The sequence below is a fragment of the Solanum dulcamara genome, chromosome 8 (genome assembly GCF_947179165.1).
Source record: "Solanum dulcamara chromosome 8, daSolDulc1.2, whole genome shotgun sequence".
Classification (NCBI taxonomy): Eukaryota; Viridiplantae; Streptophyta; class Magnoliopsida; order Solanales; family Solanaceae; genus Solanum; species Solanum dulcamara.
Genome location: NC_077244.1, coordinates 31,539,674 through 31,556,940, shown reverse-complemented (window position 1 = coordinate 31,556,940; position 17,267 = coordinate 31,539,674). Strand labels below are relative to the sequence as shown.

Genomic DNA, 17,267 nt, shown 5'->3' with positions numbered 1-17,267 from the left:
TATATATAACTATATATATCATTCAAAAATTATAAAATGACAAAGTTATTTTAAAGTATTTAAAATATATTTTTTTGGATTTTTAAAAGATTAATTATTTCAAATTGTTTAAAATTGGAGAAGCTCGATGATTAATTTGCATTGTGGAGGATCGATGTCAACATGGATAAGAATCCTATTATTTACGAAACTAAGAATGCTTATTCATAAATTATAAAAAAAAATGAGAAAATAAATTCATGAAAATGCTAAAAATAAGGATAATTATAAATAAATAATAAATAAAAAAAACTAAAAAAAAATGTATAAAAACAAATATTATATTTTGTGTTCTTTAACGATCAAGTAGCCTGAAGACGTTAATTTTGAGTACAGAGAGCCAAAATTGGGTGTCAACAGTAGTCTCTGAGGTTTCACCATGGGACCTCTTCACGGTCTGTGACGTGAACGACGGGCATTGAAAGGTGACCATGGTGCAGGTCCTGCAGGTGGACTTGCAGGGTGTCCACCATGAGGACACACCACGGTACGTGGAGGGTTCCACGATCCATGGTGGTCGTCCATGGACACTGCCTTCAGAAAATTTCTGAGGGTCTTGGGGAGGGGTCACCACAGAAGGTTTCACGGCCCGTGGTGCTCACCATGGTCTGTGGTCCTCTTTTTTGGTTCATCCCCTATAGTCTCAGTCTCTAAATCTCTACCACGATTTCTCATCACGGTCTGTGATACATACCACGGCCCATGATGGCCTCCGTGGTCAACCACTGGTGCAAGTTCCTGCAACTTTCTAAAATTTCATCTTTTGTTCAAGGTTTTGGACCTTTGACATTTCTAGGGTCTTACATCTACATATACATATATATTTAAAAAAAATAGCTGATTAAAAAAAACGTAAATGTTAAAAAAAATAGTGTGTTTATATTTTTTAAAGAATTAATTTAAATTTTAAACTTTTCAATGTGTTTAAAAGTAGGAGTGTAATAGGAAGTTTTAAAACTCTCTATTTTCTTGGATACACATTTTTCTTTTCAAATTAAACATTAATTCATTTTTTGTCGTTTTTTCGTGTTTTCATTTTATTTTTTTTAGATTTTAAATTAATTTTAAAAAAATTGCAAACGTGGGATATTTAAAATAAAATATAATTAAAATTGTCAAGTGGCAAATGCACACAATAAAGGTGAAAAAAATGGGTGGGTTTTTTCTACCACCCACGTCCCTTTTTTTCTTCTTTTTAAACTGATTTTTTTTCTAATTTTTTACACACACACATACATATATATATATATATTAGAAACAAATAGCTAATTAAAAAAAACGTAAATGTTCAAAAACTTAGTGTGTTTATATTTTTTAAAGAATTAATTTAAATTTTAAACTTTTCAATGTGTTTAAAAGTAGGAGTGTAATGGAAGTTTTAAAACTCCCTATTTACTTGGATACACATTTTTCTTTTCAAATTAAACATTAATTCAGTTTTTTTCTTTTTTTGCTGTTTGCATATTTTATTTTTATTTTTTAGATTTTAAATTAATTTTAATAATTTATAAATTCTGATTTTTGTAATACTGACACGTAGACGTTTTTACCTCTCATATATATATATATATATATATATATATATATATATATATATTGGCTTGAAATTGAGTATAAGTAGCCAACACTACTTGATTGAGACAGAAACATAATTGTCGTTGCTGTTTAGTATACAAAGACTTTACCGAAGTCTATACATGTGACGCCATAATGATTAAAGGTGTTTAAAAAAGAGTACGTAGATTTGAAATCACGAAAAGACAAAAATTCTCCAAAGACCTATAATTTATTAAAATTCATGAAGACTTAGCAAAAAATAGAATACAATAAAAGAAAGAGATTCAAAAGTGATGCCATTTAGATTGAAGTTTACTCATAGTATTCGTCAAGTTTGTTAGGAGATTCATTCATATGCCAAGAAAATGTAAGAACCTCCTATGTTGGAAAACCTAAACTCTTCAATACTAGACGAAACCCGATCCAAATGGAATGAATTAAATATTGAAGATCCACATAACCGGTCACACCAAACTTAGAATTATTATATATTTTCCAAACAAACTTGGAATTGAGACATAGAAGTAGCGAACTAGGGTTGTTCACGCTTTGGATAAAAAAACTATTCAAATCGAAAAAACCCAAATCAATTAATAAATTGATTTTATTTGGGTTTGGTTTTACATTTTTAAATATCAATAATATTTGATTTTGTTCAAAAAATCGAAAAAAAATAATCATACATACATAGTATATTACTTTTTATGTACAATTTTAAATATTTTATATATTTTCATCAAAATTTAGTTATAATTTATTTATCAAAGCAAAAATGCACAAAACGAGAACATTTATCTTATTGGTTTCATGTATATGTGTGTCTACGACAACTCTTGGTGGGACTATGACTATCACTGTCAACTGTTCTAACTATTTTTCTTTTTTTTTGAATGAATTGTTATCTTTTTTTCCTTTTGAATAAATCATTTTTTACTGTTGTATATAATTAATAACTGAATAACTGGACGAAATCGAACCAAAACCGATAACAACCAAACCGACAAATATATATAATGTTTGATTTTAATAATTTAAAAACTAATTAAATTGACTTAATTTTGATTTTAATCAATAACCAACCCAAACCGACCCGTGAACACCCCTACATGCAAGTTTTGCTCTTTCCATTTTCCACAAATTTCCATTTGCTAGAGGTCGGGCAAGCAGAGCAGCAACTACGCCTAAAATCATTTGAGTCCTAAAGGCACATTCCCTTGGCATCTTAAACATCCGCATTATAGACTTAATTAACCTATGAATCAGCACTCTAATATGCTATCTCAAAGTTGGTGCCAAATTCCCCATGTTTGGCAAAGGGATGCTGATTTCCATGCGCAATAGGCCGACTCATATGCATCCAAGTGCAAATAAAATGTCTAATAATACTTCTTGTACATGTTTAGACTGTTTTCACCAGAATAAATTAGAGGTTCTGCAATACTTTCTTGCATGTGCTCATGCACAGTCACAATCAACAAACTAACTGGAATAAGCACCAAATGTGGCGGTCTTTCCATCTTCAGCAAACTTTGAGACGGATGACATCACAACATCTGTTCCACAGCAAATTAAGGTCCTCTGCAAGAGTTAAATGGACATGTTAGCTCTAGAGTGAAGTTTCAACCAGAGGCAAAACAACCGAGCCAGAAAGGGAAAACAAGTGGAACAGACGAGAAAATACAAGGAACGAATAAAAAGCGGGATGGAGGAAGAACAAAATGACCAAAAGGGGAAAGAATTTAACACGTAAACATACAAAGAGAAACCTGTTTTAAAATAAGCTGGATTGAGACAAGAAACAATGCGTCCAACATAAGCTGAATCAACAAATTGATTCATCTAATCATCTGACCCACATCATAAACTTCAAAATCGTAAAATTTTATTTCATTTTTTAACATAAGCAAGCAGGTAATAGTCATTACTGGTTAGTGCTGAACCAGACCAAAAACATTGGAGAATCATGTGTTTAAAAAAGGCTAATGTATTGATATTTGTTAAGATACTAATTAAGTAAACAAAAGTGCTATGTCTAACATTTAACAACTTAAACTTTTAGACGAGAGAGTCACACATTTGAACATGGTATCAGAACTACTTGAGGTTCTAGATCCATATCTCACTGCTACCCACTATCTAAAAGAATTGTCACGTGTTTGGATCATGCAAAAAAGAATCAAGCCCAAGCATGAGGGGGCACGTCACGAGAATAATTAAGTAAATAAAAGTGTGCTCTATCTAATAGCTTAGCTTTTAGATAAGATCGTCCTACACTTCAACAATAACTATAGGAGCTAATGGTAAAAAAAACACTTAGAACTCTTTGGATTGACTTATTTTAAGTGTTTTTGAGCCAAAATAGTTTTTGGGCACATTTTTAGTATTCGGACAAATTTAAAAAGTGCTTAGACGTATTTGATTAAAATAATAAAAATAAGCCAATAGCCATAAGTTAGGATTTCTAACTTATGACATTTGGCTTATAAGCCAAAAGCCAATCCAAACAAGCTCTTAAACTATCACTTTTTCGCGAGTTTCCTACCTCAATCATCCATTGTTCCCTTTTCCTACTTAAAGTATCCCTCCCTTTATATTAAAACACACCTTGAAGTTGAGCTACTAGTGTGTATAGTACACACTACATTTTAGTTTTAAAAAAAGAGTGCCAAGTGGCACTCCACATGGCTAATTTTGTCCACCTAATCTAACTTAGGACATTTATTAGTGATTTTAATTAAATGTGTAGAAGTGCTCAACCTTGATTTTTCAACATTAACCTTCAATTTCAGTGTGAATTATTGTTTAGCTTATTTCAGCGTGAATTATTCTTAAGCTTTTGATTTTGGTTAAAAAAATCTAGGGTGCTATAAGATTCTAGGGTTGAGTAAAATTTTAGGATACATTGTGGGATTGTATAAAACTCTAGGATTCATGGAGGAGAATAAAATTTGAGAAATATTGGAAAAGTGAAGAAAGGGGAGAAGAGAAGGATTTAAAGGAAAAGAGAAGAAAGATTTTTTAAAATAAATTATTCAGCTCAATTAGTTGTTATACATGCCACCTTGATCGATTTTTATAGGTTTATAAGCTCCCATGGGCCTATTATTGAGTGATTTCAGATATTTGGCCAACTCAACAACAAGGTGTGTTTTAATATAAGAGGTGTGATAGTTTAGGTAGGAAAAGGCAACAATGAATAGTTGACGTATGAAACACGCGAAAAAGTAATAGATTCTTTGAGTTTGAAAAAGATTTCCACATAAAAATATCACTGAAAAACTCCAAGTATGGTTTATCGTGAAACTCTTGAAACACAGGTATTGCTGAGATGGATTTTAACAAGGTACATCCTCCTGCATCACTAGAACATGAAATAATCGAGTAATACTAAACAAGCGGGACAGTTATATTCAACTCAGCATCCATTATATGTCAAGGACAGAGAAGAAAGTGACCTCTATAAAAGTAGGAAGCATCTTCTCACATCATAAACTTATTTTTCTTCTCTGCTGGCTTAAGAATTTGGAAAGAGCACATCAAGTTTTCATCAACACTCATCATAGCACCGGCATTGTCAAACTCTCCGCAGTAGTTGGGTGCTGAAAAAATGGTGACAAGCTGCCTCTCAGCAAAGAATTCATAACCATCCTCCACAACCTACAAAAACAGATACAAATCAATTATATCAGAGGAGAAGTACATAAGGACAAACAAAAGAGGGTTCCTTTACCTGATGGGCACGACAGACAAGGTCCAAGTCATGCTTTGACAAAAACTCAGAAACTTTATCAGGGCCAAAGGTGTATGAAACTCCTCTATCGTTCATCCCCCACCCCTTCACATCTTTACCAGGATCCGACCAAAGCAAATCGCAAAGCAAACCAGTGTCCGGGATGGCAGTTGGACGTGGTAAGTTCCGAATCTGATCCAAACTAGAAAGATCAGGGGAGAGACCCCCATGCATGCATAATATCTTCTCATCGATAAGTGCTGCCACAGGAAGACAATTAAAGCAGTCTGTAAAGGACTTCCATAGTTTCACATTGAACCGGCGCTTACACTCATCATAGAATCCGTATATCCTATTTATAGAAGCACATTCATGGTTTCCTCTAAGCAAAAAAAAGTTCTCAGGATACTTAATCTTATAGGAAAGCAAGAGGCATATTGTTTCCAAGCTCTGCCTCCCACGATCTACATAATCACCTAAAAATAAGTAGTTAGCCTTCGGAGGAAAACCACCATATTCAAAAAGCCTCAACAGATCACTGTACTGCCCATGAATGTCACCTAAAAAAAAAAACTACATGAGTAGGGAGGAAATAACAGAACTGAAGTGAGTAAAGGGAAATAGTTGACTTACCCTTGACTCTATTAAATAGCTAAATCTGGTTTCAAGTCAGATTAGCACAACATTTTGTACTATTACTCATTTCTGAGAGTATATCCATTTTACCTCCTCTCAAGTAGTTCAGTGAATTTAATATCACTAATTTTCATATCATATCAAACATTTTCACATACTTGCACACTGTTAGAATAGGAATAGGTATACACAATCCTACTTAGAATAGGAATACGAATAGAATATAGTATCTTACTTGGTAAAGGATTGTTATATAGTGTCTATAAATAAGGTTCTCTGCGTAATAATGTAGACACACAATAATAATATTTTTTCTCTAATATTTCTCACATGGTATCAGAGCAATTATGAGAAAAATATCCCTGGAAATTAGGGTCACTGTGCAGATTTTCTAGTGTCTGTCAAAGACTGATTTACATACCTTTATTGTTTTGTAAGTGTTTTTCTGATTCTGACCAGTTTCTGCCAACCAGATTGTATTTCCGGCGACTGGACATTTATTTTTCAGATTCCAGCAGCCTATTTCCAATTTATTTATATTTATTTTTTTTTTGGGGGGGGGGGGGGGATTCTGATTTCACAAGATGTCTTTTGGGGTTGACACTTTTGGCATAAAATATATGGGAATTGGAAGTTCAAGCTCTATGATCATTTCCGAACCATTAACGGGAAGTTCAAATTATCTAGCTTGGGCTTCCTCGGTTGAGTTGTGGTGCAAAGGTCAAGGTGTCCAAGATCACTTAACGAACAAATCATGTGTGGTAGATGGAAGGCAAAGTCTAGTGTTGAAGATGCAACAACCAAAACACAATGGGAGAAGATTGATGCTCAATTATGTAGTCTCTTGCGGCGCTCTATTGATTCCAAGTTGATGCCGTTGTTTCGCCCATACCAGACATGTTATTTAGTTTGGGGAAAGGACTGCTCTTCGAGGATCATGGCCATGAGCATGTCACCGGATATACAGACGCTGATTGGATGGGATCACCCTCTGATAGACGTCCTACATCCGGATATTGTATTTTAATAGGAGGTAATTTGGTGTCGTGGAAGAGTAAGAAACAGAGTGTGACTGCTCGATCTAGTGGCAGAAGTAGAATATCGAACAATGGCGGTAGCAACTTGTGAGCTAGTTTGGATCAAACAGTTGCTGAGAGAACTAAAGTTTGGAGAAACCGGTCATATGGAACTTGTGTGTGATAATCAAGCGGCCCTTCATATCGCATCAAATCCAATGTTCCATGAGAGGACTAAACACATTGATATTGATTGTCACTTTGTCAGAAAAAAGATACTCTCAGGAGATATTGTTACCAAATTTGTGAAGTTAAGTGACCAATTTGCAGATATATTCACCAAGCCCCTCACTGGTCCTCGTATTAATTATATTTGTAACAAGCTAGATATATATGATTTGTATGCAGCAGCTTGAAGGGGAGTGTTAGAATAGAAATAGGTATACACAATCCTACTTAGAATAGGAATAGGAATAGGATATAATATCCTACTTGGTGAAGGATTGTTATATAGTGTCTATATAAGGCTCTCTGTGTAAAAATGTAGACGCACAATAATAATATTTTTTCTCTAATATTTCTCACACACACACTAACTTCTAGTTTTGAATTTTGATAATCCTGGTGTCTGGATCAACATCAGCTTACATGCACCTCGACTAATACCTTAGGGTACTTGCTACCTCTCACTAAAACGACGACACAATTATGGGATAATTCTATCCACTAAGGTTTGACAAATGGAAGAAATAACCTAATATCTTTTTTCTCCACTGGAATTAGAAGCTAACACCTCATGGTTCTCAACCCACTCCATGGACCACTAAGCCACACCTTGGGTACTTGACTTTTTCTTTTAAAAGAGGGGAAAGGGTCAAAAATGTCCTTAAACTATTTGGAATGAACAAAAATGCCCTCCGTTTATAATTTGGTCCAAAATTGCCCTTACTGTCAATATTTTGGTCCAGAAATGCCCTTATAGTTTTTTAATGGGTCAAGAATGCCCCTATTGTTACAAAATGGGTCAAAAATACCCTTTTCCGAATAAATATATTTTTTTTAAAAAAACAAATGTTGTTCCTTATAAAAATATTACTTTTAAAGAACTCTATTCTTGTTTTCTTTCTTTTTAAACCACTTTAAGTAATAAAAATGTAGAAAATTATTTTATTCTTCGTAATCTCATTTTATCAATTAAAATAGAATAATTTCATGTATTCTAAGTTTTAACGGATAATATATGTCATATATGTAAGTCCATAATAAATCCATCATTATTTTTTATTCAAATAACGATAAAAAATAATTATAATAAAATAAGAAATATTTTAAATGCCCTTTTTCAAATAAATATATTATTTATTTTCTTTTTGAACACATTTTTTCCTAATAATATTTCTTTTATTAGCAAATGTATGAATTACTTCAATTAGAAAAAAAATTAAAATATTTAAAATATTTCTTATTTTATTATAATTATTTTTTATCGTTATTTGAATAAAAAACAATGATGGATTTTGAATTAAAAAGAAGACTTGACATGGCTGTGTACCTGCTACCTGTTATACTCCCCCCTAAGTGTGTTATTTATGATATACAAAGAATGTTTCAAAATTTCTCTAGAGTTTTAAGGAGGATGGTAGGGCAAAACACTAGATTGCTTGGGAAGGGATCTACCTAAAGAAGAAGGAGGGCTTGGGTTTAAATCTTTATTTGATGTATCAAAAACCCTCTTTGCTAAATTATGGTGGAATTTCAGAACTAAAAATACTTTGTGGTCCAACTTTATGTGGAACAAGTATTGCAAGAGACATAGACCTCAAATGGTAGAATGGAGGGTGGTTCTCAAGTTTGGAAAGTGATGTTAATAGCAAGGGATAATATAGATCAGGAGATATGGTGGGAGCTTAGATGTGGCAATGCTAGCATTTGGTTTGATAATTGGACTAAACTAGGAGCTCTTCATTATGTTTTACCTATCAATCATGGGACTGTTGGGGATCTAGAGGAGGTCAATCAGCTTTGGATTAATGGAAGATGGAATGAAAACTTAATGATAGAGTTGTTCAATAGAGAAATTTGTGAGCATATTAAGGTTGTATTGGGGAATCTACAGTCTACAGAGGAAGGGGATAAACCATGGTGGATGCCTAGTAGTTCAGGGAAGTTCTCTGTGGGAAGTGCTTGGAAGTTAATCAGACAACAGAAAGAACTACAGGAGGGGATCATGAATATCTGGGAGAAAGGTATACCTTATAAAATATCTTTCTTACTATAGAGAATTTGGTTTAATAGATTTCCTATTGGGGAGGTTCTGCTCAGGAATAGAATTGTGGATCATGTAGAATGTTGCTGCTGTAGCAACAATGTACATGAATCTAGTGATCATTTATTTATTGACTGCCCTGATTCTACATACCTATGGAACTTGTTTGAAGGAGCAGCAGGGATACATGGTCCTTTTATTCAACTGAAACAAGTTATTGATAAATGGTGGGATGCTAGGTGCTCAGCAAAATTAAGACCTCTATTTAAGGCTGTCCCAAGTTTTATTATTTGGGAGATATGGAAGAGAAGAAATGCTATCAAGCATGGAGGCAGTATGTCCAGACATGCAATGGTCATGGAGATAAACAGAAATATATATGTCCTCTACTGCAAGGTACCCTTGGCTTTCAGAAATTCCAAAAACTTGGCCTCTGATTGTGAATTTCCTGGAAGCTTACACTCCTATAATATCCAGTAAGGTAATAAGGTGGAGGTGTCCGAGAGAAGGAACTTTTAAATGCAATTCAGATGGATCCAGTAAGGATAATATTGCTCTCAGCTCAATGGCATTTTGTGTTAGAAATGAAGCTGGAGAAGCTCTGAGTTTTGTTCAGCCTTGGAGGCAGAAGTGAAAGCTCTCAGAATGGGTTTGGTTTATTGTGTAGATCATAATATGTTTCCTCTTGTTATGGAAACTGATTCCCTCATTATAAAGAAGTTGCTAGATGGGATTTGGGAGATCCCATGGGCTATCTCAGTTGACATTAGAGAAATTAAAAGAGCTATGGAGAATAAGGAAGTGGAAGTCAATCATACATACAGAGAAGGGAACAAACTGGCCGACTTTTTAGCTAACTTTGTTTTTAGTTTTGCAGGTACAACTCACATTCAATTTCATTCATTTCGGGAGTTACCACAGCTGGCTAAAGCGATCTCATTACTAGACAAAGACAACATTCCAAACATTCGGATAAGGAAATGTCAAAACAGAAACTTTAGGGTTCCCACAACTATTGAAACACAACAAAAAGGCAAAGACCTAATAGATCATACAATCAATTACCCAGATTATGAATGATGCATCACATATTATAATGAGCTAATTTAACAGGAAGTGTGAGCTTACCAAACCCATGTTTGCTGCAGTGGTATTAGTTCCTTTTGGAACTCAATCTGCACAAATAAAGGAATGGTAGGTCAGGACTTCTGTTAGAATAGGAATAGGTGTACACAATCCTACTTAGAATAGGAATAGAAATAGGAATAGATTATAGTATCCTACTTAGAATAGGAACAGAAATATGAATAGTTTGTAGTATTCTACTTGGAAAAGGATTGTTTTATAGTGTCTATAAATAGGGTCTTTGTGTAATATTGTTCTTACACAATTCAATAATATTTCTCCAATATTTCTCACATGGTATCAGAGCCTCTACGATCTTGGTAAAGAATTAAAGAGCTTCTGCTACCGGCGGGCGGCTATTACTCATATATGCCGCCCGTCTGGCCAATGATTATGTTAGTCAAAGTCTGGGTTACCATATATCTTTTTGGTAACTATTTTCTCATATCTAACTTGCGTAGCACCTTGCATCTTCTCAGTGACTACTTTTTCATATTTAATTTGCGTAGTACCGTACATTTTTTTGGACTACTTTCTCATATCTATTTGTGTAGTACCGTGCATCATTCCGGTGACTACTTTCTCATATTCGATTTGTGTAGCACTGTGCCATCTTTCTGGTGATTACTTTTTCATATTTGATTTGCGTAGCACCGTGCCATCTTTCCGGTGACTACTTTCTTATTTGTGTAGGGTCATACCATCATTCCGATCCTACCCATATAATTTTTGTTTTATAGTAGGGTTGTGCCATCATTTCGACCCTACCCATATCATTCTCTTTCTCAGTAGGGTCATGCCATCATTCTGACCCTACTCATATAGTTTTATTTCTTAAATTGTGATCATTTTCAGCCATCAAATCTAATAATCTAGGGCATGAGCATATTCCAGCCAGTTTTACGATGACTTTCTTGTTTAAGATCTACTCATCTCTTGATTTCGAGACGTTCCATATATTTTATACCAGATTTCGAGCATTTTTCAGCGGCCATTGCATTGTTTCTGAGAGATCTGAGTTTCCCTACAGTGTTTTCTTTCTGTTTCAGATTTACTTTCGCCAAAAAAAGAAAAGAAAGCATACTCAGATATTTGGACTAGAATACAGTGATTTTTTCTCTCTCGTGGCTAAAATAGCATATGTCTGCCTTTTTCTATCTATAGTTGTCGTTCTCCATTGGCCTTTTAATCAATTGGATATTAAGAATGTTTTTCCTCCACGGTGATCTCTAGAAAGAAGTCTATATGGAGCAACCACCTGATTTTGTTGCTCAGGGGAGTCCGATAGCCTTTGTATGTCGATTGTGTAAGTCACTCTATGATCTGAAACAGTCTTCTCAAGTCAATCTATGGTCTGAAACAGTCTTCTCAAGCTTGGTTTGGGAAGTTCAACATTGCAATTCAGGAATTTATCACTCTATGTTTTATCAACATATCGCATCAAATCCAGTGTTTCATGAGAGGACTAAGCACATTGAGATTGATTGTCACTTTGTTAGAGAAAAGATACTCTCAGGAGATATTGTTACAAAGTTTGTGAAGTCAAGTGATCAACTTGCAGATATCTTCACCAAGTCCCTCACCGGTCCTCGAATTAATTATATTTGTAACAAGCTAGGTACATATGATTTGTATGCACCAGCTTGAGGGGGAGTGTTAGAATAGAAATAGGTGTACACAACCCTACTTAGAATAGGAATAGATTATAGTATCCTACTTAGAATAGGAATAGAAATATGAATAGTTTATAGTATTCTACTTGAAAAAGGATTGTTTTATAGTGTCTATAAATAGGGTCTTTGTGTAATATTGTTCTTACACAATTCAATAATATTTCTCCTATATTTCTCAGAACTTCCACTTTAGCTCGATTCTTTTCTTAATTTGGAGAAGGAAAGGATTGTTCTTTCTGCAGAAGATGATGCGCTGGAAGCTGAAGAAGTTTTCATTGAGATAGAATCCATGGCATTCGTGAGATTTTGGAATGCCCAAGGTGGATTTCACTCAAGCTTGTAGCTTTCTCGTCGTTGGCGTCGTCAACAACATCTCTGAAGCTCAGATCGAAGTGGCTGTTCGGAACTTTCTTGAAGATTCCGACAGGGTCGTTTGGTTTCTATTTCTTTGTTTGTTCATTTCAGCTTTTGATTTAGTTTTTTTACCTTTCTTTTGGTAGTGTTAGAGATAATTATTTTTTTGGCTTAGGCTCCCGTTTTGGGTCTAAGTCTATTTGGTGTATTTGCTTCATTTTCTTTCTCAATGAAAGGGCCTATGCCCGATTTTAATTTCAAAAAAAAGATTACGGCAAAAGGTTAGTTAGATAGTTAAGTATTGTCTCGCTTATTCTTAGTCCTATTAGCAGTACTATTATTCATAGTATGACTTTTGTAATTTCTTGTCCTTTGAGTTTGGGTTATTATCTATTGTTTTTTGTACATCGATTATCATTACATCTGGTTATTATTACTGTTCACAATGATTTGTCGGGTTGTTTATAATATTATGTCATGACTTCTTCATTTCCGTTATTTTCAATTGAACAAGCTCAACCTTGGGGAAAAGAGGTGGTAGGCTGACGTTGAACGTTATACTGCTTTGGACTGCTTTTTCCTTGAGTTATGGGACTATCGGAAACAACCTCCCTACCTCCAAGATAGGGGTAAGGTTTGCGTACATTTTACCCTCCCAGACCCCACTTGGTGGGATTACACTTGGTGTGTTGTTGTATATTCTATTATTTTTAGTTATGTATCATTTTGTGTGATTTTGTTACTTTGTCTATCTTCAGGAATGGTACTAACTTGAGAGTTATAATAGGTTTCCAGTTTACCAAAATCTGGTGCTAACAATTGGTGCCTTGGGTGATTTTTCACAAGGTATCATTTGAACTGTACTTAAGAGCTAGAGAGCACAAGAACCAATCAACGCCCCATTCAATCTTGAGAGAAATTATGGACGGTGCACACGCCAACTGAAAATTGTTGCGAAAGACGGTTACATGGGTTAACCAGCAGCAAAATAAAAGGATCCGACCCAATCTAGGTCGGCATCTACCTCTATTGATTATCCAATACCATCCATGGTGTTAACAATGAACAGACGTCATTGCTCAACACCAACTAACAGAGGCCAAAGCTTTCAATTGATATAGTTAGTGTTGCTCATTTGGTATACTACTTTCTAGTCTAGTATAAATATCATTAGTTAGTTTTATTGGGTTGTACATGAAAGTTGAACTTCTTTATTTATCGATAATGCAAAATGTAGTGAGGCTATTATAATTTTTGGTGGTACATTAAACTCTGCTTTATTTTACATAACAACTGAGAGTACTACAAATGGATCAAACGGAACAGATAACGAAGTAAAACTGAGAAAATTTGGATGGTTTAACAAAATCAAATTGTAGTTATATGTAATAGATTAACTGAGATATCATCATGACATAATTTTTCTAAAACAACATTGACACCCCTTGTTTGATTGCAACTTTAACTAATGACTTCATATTTGAAGAATGGACTGTAAGCAACATCACTAATCTAACTGGAGGAATAACCCGTGCACAAACAAAAGCTACTTCATTGTGTCACTTCAAAAGCATTGAATAAAAAGAGCTAATACTGAAAGCAGTAAGAGTCAAAACTAGTATAAGTGGGCTTCTAACAAAAACAAATGTTTAGCAACCGAGGAGACAAAATAAGCATGATACCACGATGACTGCCTTAATTAGTAATGAACCAGACGCAGAAAGAGATGGTGAGCTGTTGACTAGAAAACCGTAACCTACCTCTGATGAACCAAGGAAAGTAGTCAAATAAGGCAATCTAAAGTAAAAAGAGTAGATGTAAACAGTAACCTTATGACAGTGGCAATCCATCACCCACCACCGAAAGGAATAGTTAACTTAGATAGTGGATCTTTCATCGTGTTAAAAGATTATTCTTTACTTGAATTGTCAGAGGCAGGGGCGGAACCAGAATATTTGATAAGGGGGTTCAAGAAAATTAAAAAATAAGGGACTGGATGAAAAAAGTAAAAAAATGTGTCATTGCCGAGAGTCGAACCCGCGACCGCGGGCTCAATCACAGGCACCTTATCCACTGATCCACAATAAGGGGATGCAAAAATAATATTTGTACATGAATAAAAAAATTCGCAGTATATATATAGTGCAATTTTCCGACGAAGGGGGTTCGGTTGCCACCCCTCGCACTCCTGTAGCTCCGCCCCTGGTCAGAGGTCCAAATCCCTAGAGGAGGTCAACTTCAGGTGTGGTGGTTTTTCATCAATGTAAACAATTATAATTTTGTTCCCACCCGTATTACACACCTCAACATTCTAAAAATACAAGCCAAAATCAAAAACATTATGCATCAGTATATTATTTTCTCGGTATATCGTTTTGCATTAGTATGATCCGAGCAACTTGTCAAATTTGCACATATCACCAGAACTTTCTCTTATGATCTACTTTTACTTATAATATCTAGGGTGAATCAGACTCTGTAGGGATTCAAATACAACCACTGTTGTCTTAACGTTCCACCAGGTTCATTAAACTGGAGACGAAGAACCAGTGTTGTGTAAAAGCGTCGAAGCGCTCGCTTTAAGCGTGAAGCGAAGCGAGGCGAGGCTCTAGCGCTTCAATACCGTGAAGCGAAGCGATTTCAGAAAAGCATGCGCTTCATGGGAGAAGCGAGAAGCCCGTTTCATGTAGAAGCGAGAAAAAAGCTCGCTTATTTGGAAAAAGCAGGTAGTGAAGAAAATAATCTCAGTATTAAAAATTTATAGAGAAAATCATTCATATTTTTCCTCATAATTGTATATTAAGAAAAATTATAAAGTTAACTTAGTGCTATTGCCAGGAAGGTCTAAAAGCAAAAGCATGAATCACTTGTCTGCCACAAAGTCCAAAAGGTTACACTTAGAGGATTGATAATTAGGTATAGATTAATTTAATACTCTGCTCACTTCCATTTCATTTTTGTTTGAAACTATTTTTTTATTCAATCCAGATATAATATTAATATTTAATTAGAAAGCTAATCAAAATTACTTATAAGAATACTACTGATCTGCTCACTTTATATTACTTTTTCCATTTCATTTTTATTTGACACTATTTTTCTTATTAGTCCGTCCAGATATAATATTAACATTTTTATAATTTCTTAATTAAAAGCTTTTATTTCTACACAAATACTATGATATGCTTACACTCACAGTTTCTAAAGGTTCGATTTGGTACTCTTTCCGTTTCAATTTGATTGTTTGGTTTTGACTTGATACAAAGTATTAAAAAAAAACTTATGAACCTTGTGATCTTAAACTAAAGATATATTAATTGTATTTAAATATCTTTTAATCTTATAGTTTTAGGGGGAGTACTTTAAGGGGTAAGGAAAAAAGTGTAGCTACAGGTTCATGTTCAAATAGAAGTAGAACTCTTGTTGATGAGTCCTCCGATGAAGAAGATGAGGACCAAGTAGAACCCTTGTTGATGGCACTTCAAGAGTTTGAGGATCTTGTTGAAGAATAGGATTTTGCTCTCTTTGTGATTTGGTTATGCATTTGCTTTATATGTTGTTACTTATGAGGATTATTGACTATCTATTTACTTTTTAATCTAAGTCTTTTGAGTTCTTGATTATTTATCTATGCATATTTTATATTTTTTATTTTTATACTAAATAGCGCTTTTTCTGAAAAAAGCATGCGCTTCGCTTCACGTTTCTCGCTTCTGTGAAGCGAGCCCCCATCGCTTTTTTCCGCTTCTCGCTTCTCAAAACACTGCGAAGAACTCTCATCCCCAGTTCTGAAACTACTTAAGATATTTCAAGAAGCAATTCATGGGTTGACAGAGCGGCTATGTCATAAAAGGACTTTATAATTTCATTTCTTCACAACCAGAGCCAATTCCTTCAAACAATATACAGATTACCTAGACAACAACCTTCAATGTCTTATTTCCCTCTAAAGTTGACAGGATCAAAAGGGCCAACAAAACAAGGTTCTCAGATATAAACTACCCATCAAAATAACTCTAGTCTAGACAACTTAGCGGGAAACTTGGAGCAACCATATAGCAAAAACTAAAAAGAGTGCAACAAATAGCAAACATAAAAGTATATCTAGGAAGAGAGCCAATGGGTAATACAAAACTAAGACGGGGGCAACCTTTATTGTATACGAGAAAGCAAAAGATACAGACAGCAAGAGTTAAAAGGACAAGGAATAGAGTACAGTTCCCCTACGTAAGGTATATTACCGCAAATTTTGATGGGTGCTTCAAGCTCAAGGAGATTTGGCTGTTTGACGAAGATATCCCTAGAGGCAACACATAGTTGCTTGATTTCGGACTCTGACAGCTGCACCAACTTGCCAGGCTTCGATAATCGGACTTCTAATAGCCTCTCAATAATCCTATCAACAGCGGCAGGGTCCATGAGTCCCCTGCTACAATCCTACGATCCCCAAACACCGATCTCCTAAATATGCTCAAGATTCCAAAAACAGCACTGGTTACCCCCTATTCTGGGTATGTATGAAGTGGTAATTTTTCTACTGTGAAAGGGAAACCAAAGAAATGACAAAAAAATCTTCAATAAAAAAAAAATGATATTAGTTAGTCAAATGTATTAAATAGAATATGGACCTAATTAGAGTAATGAAATTTTTTTGGTGCATATTAAAACTTAGAAATTTTAAAATATTTTTTCTCTTATTTCATTTTAAAATTTCTCCTTTTTTTTATTATATACCAATCTTACTTTATTTTTTTTTCTTTTCTTCCCTTTATTTCAGATTTTCTACTTCACCCCATCAATCTTCTTCTTTCTTTCCTTCTTTCTCCTTTCCTCCATCTTCTTTTTCTTCTCCTTTTTTGTCGTCTTCATTA

General features: G+C 34.5%; 1 protein-coding gene across 1 annotated transcript; it reads right to left on the bottom strand.

The window, feature by feature from the left end:
* Positions 1-2,946: 2,946 nt before the first annotated feature.
* On the bottom strand, positions 2,947-16,964 carry LOC129898917 (serine/threonine-protein phosphatase PP1 isozyme 3). Its single transcript, XM_055973630.1, has 4 exons — positions 16,638-16,964; positions 5,327-5,886; positions 5,052-5,253; positions 2,947-3,174 (listed from the first exon to the last, which is right to left on the bottom strand). Exons 1-3 carry the CDS (start codon positions 16,813-16,815, stop codon positions 5,077-5,079), a joined length of 915 nt encoding a protein of 304 aa, XP_055829605.1. The 5' UTR covers positions 16,816-16,964; the 3' UTR covers positions 2,947-3,174; positions 5,052-5,076.
* Positions 16,965-17,267: the final 303 nt, after the last annotated feature.